We start from the raw sequence: 23,188 nt of genomic DNA on the forward strand, positions 1-23,188 counted from the left end.
GTGTTCTGCAATCCTGGACACGCTATGTAAGTAGTAATTACTAACAACAGCTCTTGAAGTGAGCAAAGAGCCATAAGAAATCCCACTTCACTGATCAGAAAACTGAAGCCAGCAGTTGAAAAGGACTGACCCAAGGTCCTGCTGAACCTTGGGTGCCCAGAGGACCAGGCTGCAGGCAACCTCCTTTCCAAAAACTCAGACAGCCAAGGATGGTTTATCTTCTCAACATTCTTGTACTGTTTATTTAAAGTCAAAAACAAATATCCCTAAACATAGAATTACCATATGACTCAGCAATTCTACTCCTAAATATATACCCAAGAAAAATGAAAACATATGTCCACACAGAAACTTGTATATGAATGTTCATGGTAGCATAATTCACAATAGCTAAAAAGTAAAAACAATTCCAATGCCCATCAACTGATGTATGGATAAATAAAATGTGATATACACAGATAATGGAATATTATTTGGCAATGAAAAGAAATGAAGTATTGAGACATGCTACAACATGATGAACCTTGGAAACACTATGATAGGAAAGAAGTCAGCCACAAAGACCACAACTTGTCTGATTCCATTTGTATGAAATATCCAGAATAGGCAAATCCATAGAGACAGAAAGTAAATCAGTGGTTGCCAGAGAGGAGGGGAATGGGGAGTGACTGCTAATGGATATGGAGCTTCTTTTTCGGGTGATGAAAATGTTCTTGAATTAGATAATGGTGATGGCTGCATCACTCTAAATACACTGAGATGCACATTTTTAAAAGGTTAATTTTGTGGCATTCAAATTATTCTCAGTAAAGCTGTTATAAAGGAAAGCAAAACAAACAACAAAACAAATATTCCTTTGAGAACAAGAGAAAACAGTTCATAAAAAGTAAATTCTGGAGTCAGGAGAGGGGTCCTGGGAGGTCTAACAGCCAGCCCTCAGCCGGGATCACCCTGTCTCATAACAGCTACTCCATAGGGAAGGGCTTCAGATCACCCTCCCCACCCCTACCGGCTCCCTCCTCAGTACTCCCATCCAGAAATCTGATTGTGCCCTCTCTTTCCAGCCCTGCTCCCTAGGCAGCATCACTCTCCTCTGACTCCCTGAGTGTGTCCACTCCTACACTTGCGTTTTGTCTCCCTAGAGCTCTCTGTTGAAATTTCTCCATCCTCTGAGGCTATCATCCCACCTACAAACAACATACTCATGGAGGGGGGTCCCTTTTCCAGACCCTGAGCTTGTCCTACATCAGGTATCACAAGTTACAGCACAGGCACTATGACTAGGATCGGAGTGAGGTCCTCCAGGTCCCCAGCCAAGGTTCAGTAAGGAGTGCTACCCTATCTCAGGGCCTGAGTCTCCCCTAGGCGGGGTGTACAAGCTCAGATCCAGGCCACAAAGGCCAGGAAGGAAGGCGACTAGGCTGCCTTGGGGTCAATGAAAACTGCTGGAGGGAGAGAGTACAGTGCCCAGGCCAGGGCAGCACCCTTTGTGGCTAATCTGAGAAGGTGACTCAAGAAGATGAAGCACGTGGTCAGCAGAGGGGGCCAGGCCCACTGTGGCAGGGTGCACCTAGCCGCCCCTGAATCTGGGGCCTGGACTGATGCTCTTGGGGTTTCTCTCTTCTTGGGGGAGGGAATCTGAAGCCTTTACCCTGGAAGGGAAGGCAGAGCATCTGGAAAGTGGGCCATAGGGAGAAGAGTGCAGCCAGGGTGGAATGGTCTGGGTGGCTAGGCCCTGGGCAGCCAGGCAGGAGCTGTGCTGCACAGAGGCCCTGAGGGACAGCTCACTGCAGAGCCAGGGCCTTACGCTGGGCTCACCATGGAAGTGCCCTCAGACACAGGTTCTGATCTTCTCAGGCCAGTCATACTCTCATATAATCAGGAGGTGGGCCGTATTAGACATGGATAAGGGTAGAGGGACTTGGTTGTTTCCCAGAATCAGGAGTTTTTTTAAATTTTATTTTATTTGGCTGCACTTCATTGCTGCACTTGGGTTTTCTCTAGTTGTGGCAAGTGAAGGGCTACGCTCTAGTTGTGATGCACAGGCTTCTCACTGCGGTGGCTTCTCTTGTGCAGAGCACGGGCTCTAGGGAGCCCAAGCTCAGTAGGTGTGGAGCACGGGCTTGGCTGCCCTACGGCATGTGGGATCTTCCTGAATCAGTGATTGAACCCGTGTCCCCTGCATTAGCAGGTGAATTCTTAAGCACTAGATCACCAGGGAAGTCCAGGAGCTTTCACGGAAGCTAGTCTGAGAGAGGAAACAGGCCCAGAGCTGTGAAGGCCATGAAACACTTTACAGACGGATCAAATGAGATTCTGGGAGCTGGGACGTGGGTAGCTGGTTTGGCTGGACTTGCTGCTCCCCTGCCCTGGTGTGCTCCCACCTGCCTCAGGCCAAGGGCTTCAGCTCACTCCTTTGAAGCCTGGAAAGCCAGAAGCTTGGTCCAATCATGGAGCAGCCACAGAAGAGAGCACAGAGAGCAGGGAGCCTCAGGCCAAGGCTGGGCAGGGTCAGCAGGAGCCTCCAGGACAAAAGTGGATAAGGACAGGCTTGCAGTTGAGGACTCTGTCTGCCTTCCCTGGGGCTCAACTCTGGAAACTCAAGCCTTGCTACTGGTAGTAGAAATGTTCTAGGCAAGATCTTGACCACCAGGAGACTACAGAGATTCCCTCACATTCCCAAGGCCACAGTTCTAGCCACTCCCTCCACCATTTCTTTCCAGGACTTCAACTGCCTCCAGTCTGACCATCTAGTCCCCGATCTCCACCCCACCCACCCACAGGCCCAGAATGACTCTTGGAAGGAAGGGAACTGCAGGAAGGAGCAGAGGGCTGTCTACGGCTGGAGGGGTTAGGGAGTGGTCATCCTATAAAATTCAAAACAAAGAACACTTCCCTCCTACGTCATGGCTGGTTTTTTTCTGCCCCTAGTTTTATCCCCTCCAAATATCCTCCAAATTGGGGAAGGAGTACGTCAAGGCCGTATATTGCCACCCTGTTTATTTAACTTATATACAGAGTATATCATGAGAAATGCCAGGCTGGATGAAGCACAAGCTGGAATCAAGATTGCTGGGAGAAATATCAATAACCTCGCATATGCAGATGACACCACCCTTATGGCAGAAAGTGAAGAGGAACTAAAGAGTCTCCTGATGAAAGTGAAAGAGAGTGAAAAAGCTGGCTTAAAACTCAACATTCAAAAAACTAAGATCATGGCATTCTGTCCCATCATTTCATGGCAAATAGATGGGGAAACAGTGGAAACAGTGACAGACTATTTTCTTGGGCTGAAAAATTACTGCAGATGGTCCTTGGAAGAAAAGCTATGACCAACCCAGACAGCACATTAAAAAGCAGAGACATCACTTTGCTGACAAAGGTCCATCTAGTCAAAGCTATGGTTTTTCTAGTAGTCATGTATGGATGTGAGAGTTGGAACATAAAAAAGGCTAAGTGCCAAAGAATTGATGCTTTTGAACTGTGGTGTTGGAGAACTCTTGAGAGTCCCTTGGACTGCAAGGAGATCAAACCAGTCAATCCTAAAGGAAATCAGTCCTGAATATTCATTGGAAGGACTGATGCTGAAGCTGAAGCTCCAATACTTTGGCCACCTGATGTGAAGAACAGACTTATTGGAAAAGATCCTGTTGCTGGGAAAGATTGAAGGAAGGAGAAGGGGAGAACAGAGGATGAAATGGTTGGATGGCATCACCAACTCAATGGACATGAGTTTGAGCAGGCTCTGGGAGTTGGTGATGGGCAGGGAAGCCTGATGTGCTGCAGTCCACAGAGTCTCAGGGTCTGACACGACTGAGTGAACTGAAAGAACTGAGTAGATATAACAGTAATATATCTTTGTCTTTGTCTCAGGTTCCTGGCACTGAACTCCTATAAACCTTGCAATTTCCTGAGTGATGGGAGTATCTTTTGTTATTCATAAGGAGTCCCTACTGAGTACCTTTGAGTTTATACTAATGAGGTGACTTAGGGTGGGGCCCCTAGATAGCCTCAGGCTGGGGATGGTCACCAGAAAGACCTTATGATTAGATGGTCAGAACTTTCTGCCTCACCCACTGACCTCCAGGAAAGGCTGGGAGGTGGCTAGTGATGAAGCTCTATATAGAGTCCTGAACAAGATTTGATGAGCTCTGGGTTGGTGAACATGTTCACATATTAGGAGGGTGATGCATGCCAATATTCAGGAAATCAGTCCTGAATATTCATTGGAAGGACTGATGCTGAAGCTGGATGAAAGCTGCTATGCTTGGGACCCTACAGACCTCACCCTATGTGCTTCTTCATCCACCTGCTCATCTGTATCCTTTATCATCTCCTTAGAGCAAACTGGTAAATGTAAGGAAATGCTTTCCTGAGCTTTGTGAGCCATTCTAGGAGATCATCTCACCTGAGGAGGGGTGTTGGAGAAGGAAATGGCAACCCACTCCAGTGTTCTTGCCTGGAGAATCCCAGGGACGGGGGAGCCTGGTGGGCTGCCATCTATGGGGTCGCACAGAGTTGGACACAACTGAAGTGACTTAGCAGCAGCAGAGGAGGAGTGTAGGGAACCCTGATTGTTAGCATGTTGGTCTGAAGTACAGGTGACACCTGGACTTGAGATTGGCTTCTGAAGTGAAGGCAGTCTTGTGGGAATGAGCCCTGGACCTGTGGGATCTGACGTCACCTCTGGGTAGGTAGATGTCAGAATTGAGTTAAATTTGTAGGACACCCAGTAGGTGACCACTGAGAAGTGGAGGATTGGTTGGTGGTTTTGGAAAACATTCCAGAGTAGCCTAAATGATCTTAATAAAATGAAAATCTGCCCTCTCTCTGGGATAAAGGAATTTTTCATTCTGTCTGCTCATCGCCTGCCTTCCTTTACCTGCTAACTCATTCATCCACAGGTCATGCAACAAATATTTACTAAGCATCTACTACTAGGGGCTAGCCCCTAACAGCTATATGTTAATAAGCATTATATTTTGATGATAGTTCATCAAGAAAGTAGTTCTTAATGAGCTTCATTAAGTCAGTTTGATTTGACTCAATCAAAATTGCCTTGATCAATTTTCTATTCATTAGTGTTAAACCATTTCTTTCTCCTCCATTTTATTATATTGGAATTATTCTCATTGGGATAAATTATTCTTAAATTCTTAAGTGACTATGTGGCTCATGATCAGTTTGGGGCTCACATCAAATCTTTCAAATTAGAACTTTCATCGTTGCCGGGGATTTTTTTTTTTTTGTAGTAATTACTTATACCAGAAAATATTTCCTGAGCCAACTTTGGCAGGTCTAAATTCTATCAGGAAGATTTGGTTCTTCTGTCAATTTTTAGTCAATAACATATTTTGCCAGGTGCAGTCTTAACTGTTGCCAGTTTTGCTTTGTGTTAATTATTTCAACCAATTTAGGCTTTTTCCTGGATTATTTTTTTCTTTACATTTTCAATAATACTAATGAGATGTTATTCTTGTGTAAAATGCATATTTTAGCACTGATCTGATAAAGCATTCTGAGGATCAAAGAGTAGTGTGAAAACATCCTAAGGGGAAAAAAGGCAGGTCAAAACATCATACTCTGTACTTGGGCTGAGTACTAAGCGGGACCTGTGCCCAAGTTAGCCCTGCCTACTGTCCTCTGCTCCTTGGGAGCCCTAAGCCCTGCCGGGATGCCTGGAAACTGGGGAGCAGCTTCTGGCTGGCATGAGAATGTCCACCTGCAAGAGATTGCCTCTGGTCAACAGGCAAAGAGATGAGGTTCAGCCCTGATGTCCCATCCCAGGGTGCAGGCAGCCTCTGCTGGGCCCCAGACTTTTCTACTCAGAAAGTATCAGCTGAATATCTCAGTGTCAGCAAAGAATTATTAATGGATGCTTCTTGGTGCATTCATACCCCCACCCCCCAACCACTGATAAAAGGACATAATTGACCAGGGTCCTCTCAGGTCTGAAGCTGGGACAGGCTCACTGGCCTCCAGGCTTTAGGCCTATTTCAAAAGTCCCCTCTGTCTCCTAGTTGAGCTCTGCCTGGGAAGAGCCAGGGATGGGATCGTCCACCTGACCAAGTGTGGAGGGTTGGAGGCCACAAATGCTTTCACCTGGGATCTCTACTTCTCCTGACCCCGGGAGACGAAAGAAGGACACAGCAACATCAATGGGGTGGTGTCTCTCTCCTGGTCTTGGCCTCACCCCAACTGCTTTCCACCAGGAGTCTCGTCTCCATGCATGGTATAGCTTGGGCATCAAGCAGCCAGCAACCCTGGAAAATGGCAAAACCCCAGAGAGGGGAAGAGGCCTGCCCAGGGACATACTGTGAGTTGGTGGCAGAGCCAGGTGGAGGAGGCATAAATTTTGGTCTCCATCCTGTGCCCCAGCCCACAGGAGAGTCTCCTTCAGCCCTGTTCACAGGTGAGAAACTGCTGAGGTGGCCTCTGCCCAGGCCACCTCAAAGACACCAGCTCCACCTGGCCTGAGCAGAGCGGGCAAGGGGCTAAGGCCCTCAGTCCCACTGCTGTGGGGAGGCTGCCACAGGAAGGAATGACCCTTGTCTCCTCCGAGAGAAGAGAGGCCCTGGAGTAACAGACAAGTGCTTTGCAAGCCTGCCCTCTCTGGGCATAACCCTCTCCTCTGCAAAATGGGACTAATGCTGAGTTCCAGCCTCCTGGAGGTGCTGTGAAGATGAAATGAAAGGTGCTGGGACATCTGTGTCCTTCCCTGGTGTGAGGTGATGCAGGGAACAGAGGTGCTGGGCCTCCTGGGGATAGAGGTGAGTCACGGTCTCTGGGGGCAGCTAAGCTGTTGGACACCTGGGGCCTGAAATGCTATTCCGGAGGCTGACAACTCACAAGCAGTAGGAAGCTTCTTAAGATTGTCCCAGCGATCCTCTGGCTTCCAAGGTAACTCAGTGGGTAAAGAATCCACCTGCCTGCCAGGGCAGAAGTCTCAGGAGATGCAGGTTCAATTCTGGGTTGGGAAGATCCCCTGGAGGAGAGCATGGCAACCCACTCCAGTATTTTTGACTGGAGGATCCCACAGACAGAGGAGCTTGGTGGGCTGCAGTCCCTGGGGTCACAAAGCGCTGAACAGACTGAAGCAACTGAGCACACAGGCGTGCAATGATCCTCTGCACCCTGTGTAGCCCCACCCCCCACCCACTTCCTTGAGTATGAGCTGGACCTAGAGACTTGCTCCCAAGGAAGAAAATACAGCAAAAGTGATGGAATGTCACATCTGTGATTAGATGTGTCACATTTTATAAAAGACTGTGACTTCCTGCTTGCTAGCAGACATTCTCCCTTGGTGGCTTCAAGGAAGCAAGCTGCTCTAGTGGAGAAAGCCATGAGGCATAGAACTGAAGGCAGGCTTTGGCCATCCTTCAGTGGAGAATGGAGGCCCTCAGTCCAGCAGCCCACAAGGAATTGAATCCCACCAACAACCACATGCAGAGAAGGCAATGGCACCCCACTTCAGTACTCTTGCCTGGAAAATCCCATGGGCAGAGGAGCCTGGTAGGCTGCAGTCCATGGGGTCATTAAGAGTCGGACACGACTGAGCAACTTCACTTTCACTTTTCACTTTCATGCATTGGAGAAGGAAATGGCAACCCACTCCAGTGTTCTTGCCTGGAGAATCCCAGGGACGGGGTCGCACAGAGTCGGACACAACTGAAGCGACTTAGCAGCAGCAGCAGCAGCAGCAGCAACAACCACGAGTGAACTTGAAAGCTCATTCCCCTGGATGAATCTTCAGATGAGACCACAGTCCCAGCCAGTGCCTTGATTATTATGACAGACCCTGAGCAGAAGACCCAGCTAAGTACCTGGACTCCTGACCTACAGACACTGTGAGATTAAAAAGTGGGTGCTTTTTTAAGCTGCTAAATCGTGAAATAATTTGTTACACAGCAAGAGATAACTAACACACCACCACACTGGTGGATACACGCAGGACAGGAAGGACCTTTCCTCAGGCCAGAGAGAGGGGGCCTGTGTACAGATCTCTGCCCTACAACCTTTGTTGTTGTGAGCTTCCTGGAGCCCCATTCTTGCTGTGTAGTATGGAGAGTTCGGAGGACAGAGAACACCCTCTAGGTTGCTGCAGCAGATTCCCTGTTCTCCGCTGGGCAGACCAGGAAAGTGGGTGGGGCTGACCCACTTCCTTGTGGAGTCATTGCCCCGGGTCCTCTCCAAAGAACACTCCTGCCAGAGTTCTGAACCCAGGCACATCTGGAACGGAGTAAACTTTCCAAAGCACACCCATTTCCACTTTCTCCCCTGCTCCTCCCAAAACCCTAGGAATGTGAGGGAAACCACATCAATCACCTTTAAGACCATCAAGAGCTGTGTGAAGATGGTCATGATCATACCCGTTTCACCAGTTAGAATTACTTTTCAGTTTACTATCTAGGATTACCTAGTGACCAAAGTGGGATTTGAACTCAGTCTGTCTGACTAAGCCCAAGCTAGTTTCACTTGGGAAACTAAGAAACGGAGAGTTCAATCCATAGGCAGCCCCCATAGGCAGCCACCCACAATCCATAGGCAGCCCCCATAGGCAGCCCTCATAGTCAGCCCCCCACAATCCAGGCTGGACAGTCTATCACCAAGGGATCAGGAATTGGAGTTTTTAAAGATTCAGGGGACAGGAAAGTCTGGATGGAGTGGGTGCCCGTGGGGGCCATCAGAGCCCAGACCAGGGCTGCTCCCACTTATCCAAGAAGAACCAGCCTCCCTCCCCCGCTCTATCAAGTCATTGTGCCAAGCAGCAAAGGTGAATTATTAAAACTCCCTTCTGGGGTACCACATGGATTTTTCTCCACTGAGATTCCAAGCAGAGGGGCGGCCGCTCCCGCCACACAATATTAAAATGTCAGGAGTTTAAGGTCTGCGTTGGTTGAGTCATAAGTTATCAGCACCCAGTGAGGGCCGACAGAATGCCTCCCTTAAATTATTAAGCAGAAAGCGTCAGACTGTAATATTTTGCTAAACCAAAGTACAGACACAGACAAAGATGTCATTTCAATATTTGAAACCAGCAAGTTTAATTTAAAATAAGAGCAAACCAATAAGCTCAGAACATAGCGGCGTATGAGAGGAAAATTATACTGTGAGAGGAAAAAAGTGGAAGGACTTAAGAAATTTATAAAAGTAATCTCCAAGTGGAAATTAGAAATCAAGGCCTAGAAACAGAATAACACAAAAGAAATATTACTGTCCACTTTCTAAATCAATATAACACTGCTCCACGCTGGAATTACCATGGTAACTCAAGTAAAAAGAATCAAGCAATTCTTATTATTTCAAAATAAAATCACAGCCTGAAGCCTGGGTTTTATTACAACCACTGATAGATCGCTGGCTTGTATTTATCTGAAATATTGCTTTTCAATCAGCTGGTTTATGAATGTACACGGGCCTCTCACCAGCCCACTTACTGCCCTGTTTTGAGGCGAGGGGCTAACCAATGAATTGATTCCCGCCTGGCTGCATCTGCATGGATGTCCAGGTTTCATTCCGTTCTGGGAACCATAGAACTTCACACCCCTTCTAACTGATGGGTGGCTTTGCAGGACAGATGAAAAGCCAGAGAAGGCAGTAGGGCCTGACCTCACTGTGGTCCCCCTCCAGGCTTCCCCATGGAGGAACTGGCCAGGCTCTGATGTCGGCCCCCAACAATGGCCCCCACAGGAAGCCTCCCACACCCCCAACCCCAAGTCATCCTCTTGCTGGCTCCATCCCTCTCCCAGGAGCTCCCCCTGCAGCCCCATTACAGACCATTCCTGATTCTACTCAGGGTCACAAGTGTCCTTCTCTCCTATCCTCAAGTCTGCCAGCTGCAATGGGGAGCTGGGAGCCAGCAGAGCACAGAGAAGGAGTGCAGATGGCCTGGGCTCAGAGCCCAGCTCTGGTCTTGTGAGTTGTGCAACCTGTACGTGGCTCTAAGTCTCTGCCCCTCCCCATATTCACACTCTTTGGAATGTGACTTTTCACCTCCTTCCTTCAAGGGTAGAACTGTTTCCCCATCTTTTGAACTGGGGCTGGCCTTGTGATTTATTTTAGCCAACAGAATACAAAGTGACAATATCCCAGAGCCAAGCCTAGGCCTCAAGAAGCCTTGTGCACATTCATTCTGGACCTGCCTCCAGCCTGGGAACAATCCAGAAAAGTCTGCTGGATGATGAGGGACATAGTCTTATTATCCCCAGCATCCAGCTGATCAGCCATCCCCTAGGCATGAGTGAGTCTAGCCAAGGCCCAGAAAACCCCTTAGCCAAGCCCAACCTTCATTACTGACCCACAGATTCAAAAGCTAAATAGATGTTTGTTGTTTTGAGCCTCTGAGTTTTGGGGTGATTGGTTATGCAGCAGTAACTAACTGATATGCAGGCACAGTACAATGCTTGCTTTTAATTAAGGGTTCAGTGAAACAAGAGCTGCTGTGTAAAGACCAAGAGGCCAAAGCCAAAGAGATCATCCTGCATCTGTGTAGAGAGCACTCTCACTTCACATGGACACGAGGCTTCCAGGATTATCAAGTGTGTACATGAACATTAGGTGCCAATTAAGTGTTGCCCCCACTGTAGACATGTGAAAACCGAGGCCCAGGAAGTTGTCTGAAGTCACACAGCAGTCAGCCGAGTCTCCTGACTCATGCTAGCAGGTTGCACCTGAAGCAGTAGGCCACTCAAGAAAGCCCACTTAGGAAGGGGTAGGAGGTGGAGTTGGGGATCCAGTCTGACCCGGGAGGCCTGCACTCTGAGGCATCTGTCCCTGCACCTGGGCCAGCCCCCCTCCCCCCACCCCCCACTCTGTTATGTCAGCCACAGTAGGCTCCTGCCTTAGCCAGAACACAAAATAAACATCCTCCAACCAATGAGAGATGAGCTTGTAGCTAGTTGGGTGGATGTGACTCTGAACAGGACCTGGAATGGTCTGTAAGAAGCCTAGGCTGCCTGTAGGCTCCCTCAAGGCCAACCAAAGGGTAGTGAGGATGCACCAGGCAACGGGGACAGCATGAGCAAGGGTACAGAGGGAGATGCCAGGTCGGCATGGGGGATAAAACCAGAGTGGACATATCAGTCCTGCCCAGCCTAGTGTGGCAGCAGGTATCTGGTAGAATGTCAGGGTGGCAAAGGCTGGGTCCTCTGGTACCAAAAGAAAGGTGGTAGATGGGTTGGGAGAATGGTGGTGAAAGAATTAGGTCCAGAGTCCCAGATGAATGCAATCCGGTGGTGTGCTGATAAATATCTCACAACTGATTCTCCAGGGAAAAAAAAACCTTGATTTCCAGTGTTTGCCAATTTCTGTGGTGTTAATATTTCCACTATGGCTTGTAACAAGTTACCAATGTGATGTCCCTGAACCCAGAGCTGGGAAGGGATGTGCAAAATCAGCTTTTGCAAGTCAGCACAAGGTGACTCCACTGGTGTAGCCCTATCTAGAGTACAGACCTACCAGGAAAACTCAGGCCAGCAGCACCACGAAAAGTTCAGCCGAGGCTGGGAGGGTGGCCTGTGTGCCTCGGTGTCCTTCAGCTCCAGGCAGGGCAGGCAGGCAGCATGGGCTACAGGCCACATGTACTTCTGGGGCTTCTCTAGCCCGTGAAGGCCCAGGTCAGGTTAGCGCCCATCAGCACCGACCAGGAGGACCTTCCTACATCTGAGAACACATGCCCTGCCTGTCAGTGAGGCCATGAGTAGGATGCCCAGACACATGGTCTTGGTTAAGCTCATATTCCTCCTTATCAGAGATTTCTACCATCCAGCCTTGTCACACTTTGGGTACAGGCACAGGCATGGAAGCCAAGATGGAACACAGAAAGATGCTAAAGCTCTGGGCTCTAACTCCCTATGTAATTCTGGGCAACGTTGAGTTTCAACTCTGCCACTATAAATGGAAGGGCTTACAAAGAGTGATTCTGGAGGCTTCTTCCCATGGTGCTCCCTGTCTGTAAGGACCTGAACAGTGGTGAGTAGTGAGTTCGCCTTGCCTCCTGGACAGTGGTGAGGGATGGCCATGATGGGTAAACTAGAGAAAAGGGAGGATGAGGGCCCAGCACCAGGCAACAAACAAAGCACTGATCTGGGCACAGGACTATTTCGGATCAGCCTGTGGTTTTGCAGATAGCACTGTTACTTCACAATGCATGAAGCTTCCTGGTTTATAATGTGTGTACATGGACATTATCTGAGCTAATCCTGAAAACAATCCTGCCAGTTAGATGTTCTTGTTCTCACCGTAGAGATGAGAAGGTATAGAGGCAAAACCACCTCAACGCTGGGTTGGCACAGAACACAGAACTACAGTGGACATATCGGACCTACGTAGCTCAGCACAATAGTAGATGTGGCAGCAAGTCCCATAGTACCTGCCACACTGGGGTATCAGATCCTTTTTTCTACCTTCATCCCTAGCTTCTTCCAAACTTCATAATATACCTGATCAGGGGTTCCTGGGAGGTCGTCTGGCCCCTGGAACTGGACCTGAACAACAGTTTTGGCCTCCTGGCTACATGGGGACAGCTGTGCCCTTTGTGGGATGTAGCTCTGGAGGGGGTCCACATTGGCTAAGGACCCCAAGCTGGCTTGGGTCACTTTCATCAGCCAACCAGCTCTGTCTTCTGTTCAGAGAAGGCCCAGCCAAGACCACTCTTCAGCTTCAGCAGCCTTGCTTGTGCCAGCAGTCCAGCTGTGCTGAGGCTAAACCTCACGTCTCTTCCGATCATAGAGGGTCGGCCGCCAGTGCTCGCTGGCAATCATCCATCTGTTCCAAAGGGGAGAGACCAAAATAGACCTCCTCTTGGTCCTACTCTCAGATGGGGCTTTTTGAGCGGTTCCTTAAATGGAAGCAGGTGGGGCAGCCACCCCATCTGACTCTGGGACTTGGAGCTGGGTGGGAAATCAATTCTCAGGAGGGATGAGAAGCAGGCCCCAGCTCTAGGAAAATGCACATTTCCATGTGCTAAAAGCATCGTTGTGGGACATGCAAGAGCGAGAGAGGCAGTTCCTACGGCCACAGAGGCCAAGTGAGTGGCCAGGCCAGGGCCAAGCCCCGGCACGCAAAGGGTGAAGCTTTTAGGCGAGCAGCGGCCAGTGATCTCAGCTTTCCCCAGTCCTAATGCTCCTGAAAGGCTCTCTCCCACTCCCTGTAATTGGGCATCAGTAGTTAATGCAGTATTGACTGCATTACACGCTCCCGTGCCTCCCTCGCTAATGCCAATTGCATCACCTTGTACAGTCACCGGCTTGCTTAGCCAATAGCCGTTAAAAGCAATCCAAATCATGAATCATATGGGAAACTTTTAGCAAGACACTGCCATCCAAGGAGACAATTTACAGTTGAGTTAATCTGGGTACATTAGCGAGACATGGATTCCGGACGACAGACCAATTTATGTTGTTTCCCTGTCCCTCCACCCCGCCCCCTCATCCCAAGTTCTCCGCATGGGCAGATGAATGGAAGAGCAGGGAACAGACAGAAGCACCTGCTTCTTACCCTGGGCTCTGGGAGGGGGTTGGGGAAAGCCATCCTTATAGGCTCCCTGCCTCGCTGTGTTTGGGCAGGAAGGGGACATAGCTGTACATGCTCAGATTTTGTGATGCTTCATTCCCCTGCATGAGGAAATGGCTGCAGCCCAGGCCAGACTGGTGGGTGCAGATGGAGACCCTTCTCTTCCAGGCACACTGCAGGTGCCAGGCCTGGTCCCCACCGTGCCAGCCTCACAAGGCCTTTACCAGCCCTCAACAGAGAGCAGTGTCCAGTGGGCTCCACCCTCCTGCGGATGGGTTGGGGTCTGCACTACGGAACAGCATCAGGGCCCACTCCCTCCTGCCTTTCCTCCAGGACCAGGGAGGTCCTGGCCACACTCTGCTGGGAGAGGCCCCTAGGACCCTCTGTGGTCCAGAGCATGACGGGATATTCTAGGAGGTCCTGCCAGTCAGTAGCCAAGTGTAGCTGAGAGCTTGCCCCCATGGATCAACCAAGTCTGCTGTGGAAGCTGTGCTCATAGTGGTCATTAACAATTGAAGATGCACTGTCTGGTCCTCCTCAGCCCAGCTCCAATCTCCTTAGGTCTTTTTAACTTATTAAAAATGCCCTAGGAATTAAGTCAGTTCCACTGCCTGCCTGTGTTTCCTGCAGTCGCCCCGGCCCTCCTGCTGGGCCTATGCAGAGGCAGCTTACACCCAGACCTGCCCTTCTGCAGCACACACATGGGGCCACCCTTCGGGGGTGACTTCAGCATGCTCTCCTTCCCATTCCTTCACAACCTGAGGCTCTCCCTGTTTTGGGGGCTGCCTGGACCCTCTGCTGCCTGCTCGTGCTCTAGGGCCATTTCTCCAACAGGCTGAGAGCTAATCTGACTCTTCAGGGTTCAGGGCTATAGCTCCCCTTGGACCACAAACCTCCCCGGAAAGCCCACTGCCTGTGCCAGTCCAAGCACAGGTGCCAGGGGGAGAAGGGTGGTTTCTCCAGGAAAGTTGGAGCTGGGCTCCCTTTGCTGACAGGCAGGCCCCACGGCACGTAGAAAGGCAGGACCCTGAGTTCCAGTAAAGTGGAGCTGGCTAGGCCAAGAGCAAGCATCCAAATGAAAGCAATTAATCTTGAAACCCGAAGTTTAACCGTTTGCAAAACAGATCTTTCCTCTCTGTGGTGGCCCTTCACTGCTCGACCTAATGGATTACTTTATTAATAATGCACTGTGCTTAAAAGCAAAAAAAAAAAAAAATTTTTTTTTCTGACGATTCAATACTTCAGAAAGTCTCTTAAACCCGTTGCTACGGCAAAGCGATTGATATTTTATTATCTTTCAGAAGTGCAACATGAAAGCCCTGCAGCCCAGCAGAGCAAGAGCTTTGGTCCTCGGCAGCTGGCGGACCTGACTTCAACCAGAGGAGCCTGGGCCTCTTCCCACAAGATGCTGTCAGGTGGAGAAAAGGCGTTGGGGGTGGTTAATAGGAGCCCGAGTTCCCCGCTGCAGCCAGACAAAGGGTGCAGTCCACAGCCGGGAGGAACATACTCCTTGGGGGCCCTGGGGAGCAGTACTGCCACCCAGCCCAGATGGCCACCTGCTGGGAGAGCATTAAGTGTAAGGAAGGAATTAGGCAGCAGGTTTGGGGGTGGGGGTGAGGATGTGAATGGGTCTAGAGCCTTTCTCCCTCCACCTAGCTGAAGGTACCACCTTCAGGGTTTCCTGGAACCAGGAGATGCTAGACTCCAACAGGGAATGGAGGGTGGATTTATGAGCAAAAAGGCTGCTTTTGAAAGACAGATCTAGGCTGAGCAGGACATGAATCAAATGACTCCTCAGGACTTGAGCCAGTCTTCTTCCTTGTGCTGTGAGGGGTCCCAGAGCTCAGTGATCTCAGCACTACTGGGCACCACATCGTTAAGACTGGACAGGCTGGGGGACCTTAGGGCAGAGTCAGCTCTTCTTTACAGGTCTGGGGAACACTAAGGGAAACACATATACCAGGGGGGTAGGCAGGAGACTGGCTGAAATGACCTCCAGAGAACCATTTCCATTTAGGGCTCATCTAGAAACCTTTAGTACACAGAGCCAAGGCATTCTGGGGTGCCTGCAGAGTACAAGACCCGAGGTGCTGGTGGCGGTGTTATCTTGTCAGCTGGAGGCCCGTCTTCCTGCCTGAGGCCACCTGTGTACAGGGCCTGGGTCTTCTGGATTTCTGGCTTGGGCCTAGGGAGTCAATACCAAACAATCTGGGTTGAAGACATACCCCAATTTCCACATGCTCCCCATGGTGGGAGCACCTCCAAACACCAAGGAAGGACCTGCCTGCACTGGCTCCTCACTTTACCAAGAGGAAAAGTGAGGTCTCAAGATGGGCATGACTGGTCCAAGATAACACGGGGAGTTGATGAGAAAGGAGCTAAAGCGAGGACTCCTTCCTCCTTGTCTGGCCTCACCCCAGACTTCTTCTCCTTTCCAATCAGTACACGCCTGCACCAGCCCAGCCCTCTACTGGCCCACCTGGGGCTCCAGGGGAGGGCCCATAAAAAAGAAACAGCACACAGGAAGTGGGTGTCTCACCCTAGCCAAACCCTGGCAAACGGATTCTTTTGGCCAGAGCATTTAGTCCTCCTCCCTCTCTTTCTACCCACATGCCCAGAAATGGGCTGACCGGCCACAGAGCTCCCCGACATGCCACCCCCGGGCCAGATATTTTAAATGGCCCTTCCTGCCTGAGGTCTCAGTGGGTGGAAGGGAGGCTAGGGGCATCGGCACACAGTGGCAGCAAAGGGAACATCCTGTGTGACCTTGTCACTTAACTTCAGATTTCCACCAAGTGACCATGTCAGGAACACCACCGACCTGGAGGGCAGAGGGCACAGACCTTCATACTCACTGGGAGAGGTCAGCTGATGTCACTCTAAGAGGATTCCCGACTGACTCACAGAAAACCCCTCTTCTCAGGTCCTCACCAGCAGTACAATGCAGGTGGGGCTTGGGTGCTAACAATTAGATTCATGTCTCCCGACAACACTAACCCACCAGGTAACCCTCACCTCCAGAGGAGAAGGGCATGGGCCGGGGCCAGGGAAGGGCCACTCTCCCGACCCCGAGGGCTGCCCCTGGGTCACAAGACACCCACTGGTTTTACCCTTAAGAGGGCTGGGTTCTCCGACCTCTCCTGCACATACCAGGACAATTACTGCGGGACAGTGGCAGTCAGGAAGGCTTTGGGTGTGTGAGACCCCCTACTAGTGGCTTCTAGCCACCGCGGGGCCCCGCTCTTCTGACCTCTCAGGCGCAGTGAAGCTCTTGATCAAGGTAGGTCCTGGCGCCTCCGGCACGCGTGCTACTGGCCGGGAGCGGGACACTTTCTTCCTCTGGGCCAAACTCCTGCCTCCGAGCTCAAGCGCCCTCAGGGAGACAGTGGGCAGCACAGGAGGCGTCCCTTTATCTCACCGAGCTTTCGGGCAGCCGTGTCCCTGAGGGTCCGGCCGGCTTTCCCACTGGCCTGCCGGGCACCCCGGTGGCCACCTTCTTTCTGCGCGCCAGCGGGCCGCAAGCTCTGGAGTCCGATTTCCCGAAGCCACTGATTTGCTCGGCGCTCTGCGACTCTCGGGTTACGCGTGCGGCGCGAGGGTGATGGCTGCGGTGAGAGGAGCAGCCGCAAAGACGAAACGTTCTACGCGAACTGCCGCTGCGCCGAGATCCGAGGGCAGCCGGAGCCTCCACGCGGCCCCGCAGAGCATCACACGGCCGGAGCACAGCTCGCCCGCCCGCGGTCCGGTTCGGCCTGGCCCGGCCCCGGGGGCGCGCAGCCCAGAGGTCCCTTGCCTCGCCACCCTAGTCCCAAGCCCCCTGGGGACCGCCAGCCCAGCACAGCCCGGCGTGTGCGCGCCCGTGTCCCGGCGTGTGTGTTCCCGCGCGCCACGGCGGGGGCGCAGGGGCGCGGGGCGTTGGGACCCCCGCCCGCCACCTACCGTCCTCCTTGTCCAGCACCATCATCTCGGGCGCTCCGTGTCCAGCCGCAGCTCGACTCGGCCGGGAGAAGGGCGCCGATTCCGGGCGCGCTTCGGCGGGGCGGCCGGTCCTCCGGCAGCGAGCGGACTCTAATTACCCGCTTGTCCGGCTCTTAACCTAGATTGCACTCAGCTAGAATTACATTCAGGAGTGAAGCACTTCGCAGATACAAAAGCAGTCTCACCTACTTTTGTGCCTCAGAATTGCAAGGAACTACGAACTGCAATTTGGAGAGGGAGAGAGAAGGGGGAAGAGAGGATCAGAGCCGTTTCTTTGATTCTCACCTTCTAAATGGCTCAATTTGCCCAGTATAATCTGTCTTAATGTAATTGCATTTGATAGCTCATAACCCTGGCTCTGGCAACGACACAGCTTTCAGCCTCATAAAGTGTTTTCCCCTCGGATTTAATCTGAATCTCAATCTAAAATTATATTCAAAGAGATGGGGGAATCTCGGCGGCCGTCTCCCGCTGCCTTTCTCCCTCAATGTATGAGGTTTGCACTCCTGCTACTGAATAAATGCACACATTTCCCGAGGCCCCCTCCCTCCCGAGTTAATGGGGAGTGGAGACGCGCGGCTGCCCGGCTCCGCAGCGCCACCTGGAGGCCTCTAGGCCTCAACTCGGCGCGTGGCTCTGCTCAGGACCCAGGGTCCTTATTCCCAAACACTGTCTGGTAGGCCACTCCTGTCTGTCAGTCCCCTCAGCCTTGATTTTGGCCCCCTCCCACGGGGGCACTCTTTCTCTGACCACGTACCCTCCCTTGCTACCTCCTCTCTCCGGGGTTCCTGGTTGCTTCCTGGATTGTTTGGCAAAGTTAACCCTCTGCAGGGCACAGATTTTCCCACTGTTGAGTCTTCCATCACCACCCTTACCCCAGCAGCCCCTCAGAAAAGCATCTTGATTTCACAGAGAATGAGATCCTGTCTCAGCTTCTATCTGAGCAAGCACAGCATGGCCTTGAAGGTTATTATTTTCATCCCACAACTATTTATTGAGCACATATTATGCACCAAGCTCTATTCTAAGGCACTGGGGATACAGCAGTGAAAACAGATTCCTACTATTACAGAGGTGCTGATTTTTGCTTAGTAACGCAGGAGGCAGGAAGGGATACAGTGTTCATCTCCTCTCCCTCTGAACCCTGCTTCTCTCTGAGCACCTTGGGGCTGGTGCCCAGGCTGCCTTCTCCAGGAAGGCCACTCTTCAATATCAAGGGCTTTTTTTTTTTCTCTTGACAGTACAGAGTTCCAGGATGGGATGGAAATCTTAACATGTGCCAGAGGCTCATCCCCCACAGTCACTTCCAAGGATTAGATCCAGGCAAGGAGAAGGAAACTGTAGTCCTTGGAGGGGCAAAGGGCCATCACGACTTCATCTCGTCTCTGCCTATTACCAGTAGGGGACTTTTGCAAGTCATTTTCTCTCCCTAGGGCCTCAGTTTCCCTGTCTGTGAAGCAGAAGACAGCTCTGCTATCTCCAAATTTGCTCTGGGGATCAGATGAGACATTGCATATGAATGTGCTTTGTAAACTGTAGCACCCCAGACAATGGCGGAGGTGGGAGACAGTGGGTACAAAGGAGATTTGAAGGCCAGGTCATGCCCCTTAAGCCCTAGGGGGCCCCAATGTGGGGTGCTTGATGGGAGGGGGAAGGGGAGAAGGGATGGTGCTGCAGCCCATCCTCCTCTACCCTAGGCAGGAAAGTCAAGCTTTGAGAAAACAGAAGAGAGGCTGCTTCTAATGAGATGCTTCATCCGCAGCTCAGAGGGTTTCGCTTTCCCCTTCATCTTGAATACTTAATCCTAATAGTCCTTGAGTATATTTGATGTTAAATATATCATTTTGCTCAGACTCACCATCCCTCAGGACTGCGAGCTTGATCTCTCCCCTGCCACTGCAGCTCAGCTGTACCCTGAGGGTCTGAGGGAGGCTTTGGCACTGCCGCCGCCGGCACATTTAGTGCCAGCCCCTCACCCCAGCCTGAGTTGGGGGCCTGACAGCACAGCAAGCACTGGACCCGGCAGGCTGGCAAGGGGGAGCTTCTTTCTGTAGACAGCTCTTTGCTACCTGGAGGTGTTCACTCTACAAGGGCTGTGGCCTTACTCCTGGCCTCTGGGACTGCCTCTCCTCACTCTCAGGGTCTGCCCCTGACCCACAAACCTGAACTTGATTAGCTGGGGCCACTTTCTCACTCTCAGGTGTGTGCTTGGGACTCTGTCCCAACATCAGCTCTCCCCAGCTCCCAAGGTGCCCAATTAGCAGCCACACAGTTAGCAGCATCTCTTTCGGGAGTCAGGGGCCTTGCAGCCCAACCCAGGGACTGGGGCAGGCCTGGGTTACAGAACAATGGACTGTAGAAGAGGCTGGGGTGTGAGCAGGGAGTTGGTGCTGTGTGTGAAGGGCTAGCTGCCTTTGCCCACAGGCAGCTCCCTCTGCAGCCCCAGTGATGAGCACTGAGCTGCCACACTCATCTGGAGAAGGGCCTCCACAGAGGCCTTCTGGTGGACAGAGCTACCCAGCAACCTTTGGACGCTTTGGGTGACTTGAGGTCCCACCCAGGAAGGGGCCTGCTGGGCTGACAAACCCAGGCAGGAGCCTGGCTCCTCCAGCAGCCTGCCTCTCAGCTTATGGGTAATTGTTGGGCAGGGAGGTAACTCCTGTGCCCATGCTCACTCCCACCCAAGCTGCCTTCAGGTCCAGGGGCACGCCCACAACACGGGGGTGGAATTCTCGTATCCCCTGGGGCTGGGGGCGGGGGTTTGCACCTGACACATTCCACAGGTGATGAGCGTGTACTCTCACTGTGAGACTGCCAAGAGTGCTCCAAAATGCCCTTGAAATGCCTCTGGGGACAGCAGAGGGAGGCCAGTTGCTCAGCACCCTAGGTTACGGTGAGCAGAAAGGGGGTGAGCCTGGCTGCTTTACAAAGTTTTGGGCAGGTCCTAGCAGTTTGTCATTGCATCTGGCAGTAAAGTCCCGATGAAGGATTCCTGCACTGGGGTTGTGGGGGAGGGGGCTGAAGACTTGATGCCCGGGGGGCCCAGCAGACCAGATATTCCAGAACTCCTCAGTGGGGCTTGTCACATGTGCCTTGGCCTGAGGGCCTGCCTCCAGCTCCAAGATGGAGTTACAAGCCGGCCTCACAGGTGACACTCAAAAGGGGTATTTGGAGTGACAAAGGCCCGTTCCCAGTGGCCGCCACAGTTGAGGGGACAGAGTGACTCTACAGACTTTGCGTACCATCAGGATGGCTGCTGGCCAAGTTCAGGTGCCCTGCCCTGCCCAGCCCCCGACTCCCACAAAGCAGCCCATGCATAGGGATTTGCAGCCAACTAGAGTGGCAAAGTACACAGTTGGCAAACTTTTCCTCTTTCGGTTTCTGGAAGCCTAGGACAGGCCTTCCAGGAAGCTGCCGTTATAACTTGTTGGGTTTTGTGAGGGCCTATGCAGAATCTACACTCCAGAAAACAAGTCTCCCCGCCCCTTCAATGAAGGCCAACCCACCCCTGCACAACAGCCCAGAGAAGGTTGTGGATATAGGCTGTCGACCAGATGTCCTAGTTTGCCCCAGTTCTCTGGACTGAGGGGCTTCCAGATCCTGGGACTGTCAGTGATAAAACAGGGATGGTCCTGGGCAAACCAGGATAGTTAATCACCCTACTGGGAGGTGGCATGGTGGGAAAAGGGACTAGCGGGGCCAGAGAGAAAGGCCAGGCACCCAGACCCCTCCCTGCAGACCAGCAGCTGCCTCCCAACCCCCAATTTCCCAGCCTCCTGCCTCAGGGCTTCATCTCCCGGGCACCAGAGAACTGCCCTAGCAACCGGGGATGCTCCATGGACCAGCAGAGCTGTGAGTTCTCCTAAGAGACTGGCATTTACAATGGGAAGGGTGTGAGCTGGACCCAGGGGTGGTTAGATTTTCTGAGAGTCAAGCTTCCTTATGCAACTAGGGTTGGGGTGGGTAAGTAAAGGGTCTTTAAGAAAAAGAATAGGAGATTTACTAAACAAAATTACAATGGAAGGGCTCTGAAGCTTAAAAACTCATTCCATCAATGTGAATCCGCCTCTGCTATCTTGGATATACAGCCCGTCCACATGCCCTAACCGGCAGTGCACCTCCCAGCACTCTGGGCTGGGGGAACTGATCGGCCAGAGTCCTCCCCAACCCGGCCAGGTGTGAAGCCATGTCACCCATCCCGCAGCTATGACGTTCCAGACCTGAGGGACCCCAGGGCGGTGCTGGTTGGACGGCACCCTCACCCCGGGGTTCTCTGGGCATCCTCCTGGGGGAGCCTTTCCGCAGCGGTGCAGAAGCGGGAACATGCAGATACCAGTGGGGAGGCAGAGAGACTGGGGTCAGTGGGCACTGCGGGGAAGCCCACGGCGCGGATCGGAGAGGCGCTCCTTTGCCCGCGAGGCGGCAAGAGCCACTGAGAAAGTTCCCTGCCCGAGCGTGCAGGGCTGCCGGGCTTGGCTGGCCCGTGTGACTTCCTAATCCGGCTGAGGAGCCTCGGGCTGAGCCCGGCACTCCGATACGCACCCGCGCGCACCTCCACCGCCGGGCTTCCGGGGAGCGGGCCAAAGGCGGCCGGGGCCGGGCGCGGGGGACGCTGCCGCCGCCCTCGCCCTGCGCCCCGCGGGTCCCCGGGCACCTACCGTCCTCTTGGTCCAACACCATGGTCCCCGGCGGCTCCAGCCCGGCCCGGGCCGAGGACACGGAGGGGCGGGCGGCTCGGACTCCGCCGTCGCTCGTCTGCTTTGCTCCCGCCGGCCCCGCGCGGGCTCCGCGCCCGGCGAGCGCGGCCGCGGACTGGGGCGGATCGACCGGCGCCCGGAGCTGAGCCCCACCGGCTAGGAGCTCCGGCGGGCGGGCGGCCGGGCCAGACCCGGGGGCGGGGCGGGACGGGGCGGGGCTGGGGCGGGGCTGGGGCTGGGGCGAGTCCGCCCGGCCTCGATGGACGAGCCGAGCCGGCAGCAGCTGCCCGGGCCGGGCCGGAGCCGCCGCCGCCGCCGCCGCCGCCGAGCGCTCTTCTCTCCGCGCGGGCAGCGCTCGCTCAGCCGAGTGAAGAAGCCTGCGTTTCCCAGGGCCCCTCAGATTCCCCTGTTAATTAAATCAATTCATTATGTTCAGATCTGATTAGCGGCCCTTCCCCCCCTTTGAATCAATTATTCAATACACAAACATAATTGCTTGGGCCAGAGGTGCCCGCCATTAGCTTATTTAACTCCAAGGACACTAATTACCCGCAGGGCACGGGAACTTTTCTCATTAATTCTGACAAAACACAAAAGCACAGCCAGAGTGTGTGCGTGTGAGGGACTCTGTGTGTGTGTGTGTGTGTGTGTGTGACCACATGCCAGAGTGAGGGCTGTGTTGGGTGGTGAGACACCGTGGGAGCTTCAGCTCGGACTTGGGGGAGGCGGAATGTGTGCGATTTCGGGTGGGAGTATGTGGGGTGTCGTTTTGAGTCTGTGACCCTGTCCTTGTGAGTGTGGGCTTCCCCATGTGTGACTGTGAGTGCATCGGGGTGAGTGCGGCCCTGGGGCTGGGGACCGTGGGCCAGTGTCTGAGACCCAGCACTGGAATGTGTGAAATTGTGCACGCGCTTCTGTGTGTGGCTGTGAATGTGACTCCGTGGCTACTGTGGCTGGCGCCCCATCCCCTTTCATTTTGTCTAATTTTCTGGCCATTGCAC

General features: G+C 52.7%; 1 protein-coding gene across 3 annotated transcripts in view; it reads right to left on the minus strand.

The window, feature by feature from the left end:
- LMO1 (LIM domain only 1) overlaps positions 1 to 22,356 on the minus strand; it is a 41,812-nt gene extending 19,456 nt beyond the window's left edge. The window contains exons 1-2 of one of the 3 annotated variants that reach the window (XM_027563204.1): positions 22,149 to 22,237; positions 17,452 to 17,711 (exon numbers count right to left, since the gene is read on the minus strand). In XM_027563204.1, coding sequence (XP_027419005.1) covers positions 17,452 to 17,476 — 25 coding nt within the window. In that variant the 5' untranslated portion in view covers positions 17,477 to 17,711; positions 22,149 to 22,237. Of the gene's footprint in view, positions 1 to 17,451; positions 17,994 to 22,148 lie in introns of those variants that run through there. The other 2 variants (XM_027563205.1, XM_027563203.1) reach the window with 2 other exon arrangements.
- Between the last annotated feature and the right edge of the window lie 832 nt (positions 22,357 to 23,188).

The sequence above is a fragment of the Bos indicus x Bos taurus genome, chromosome 15, assembly GCF_003369695.1.
Source record: "Bos indicus x Bos taurus breed Angus x Brahman F1 hybrid chromosome 15, Bos_hybrid_MaternalHap_v2.0, whole genome shotgun sequence".
Classification (NCBI taxonomy): Eukaryota; Metazoa; Chordata; class Mammalia; order Artiodactyla; family Bovidae; genus Bos; species Bos indicus x Bos taurus.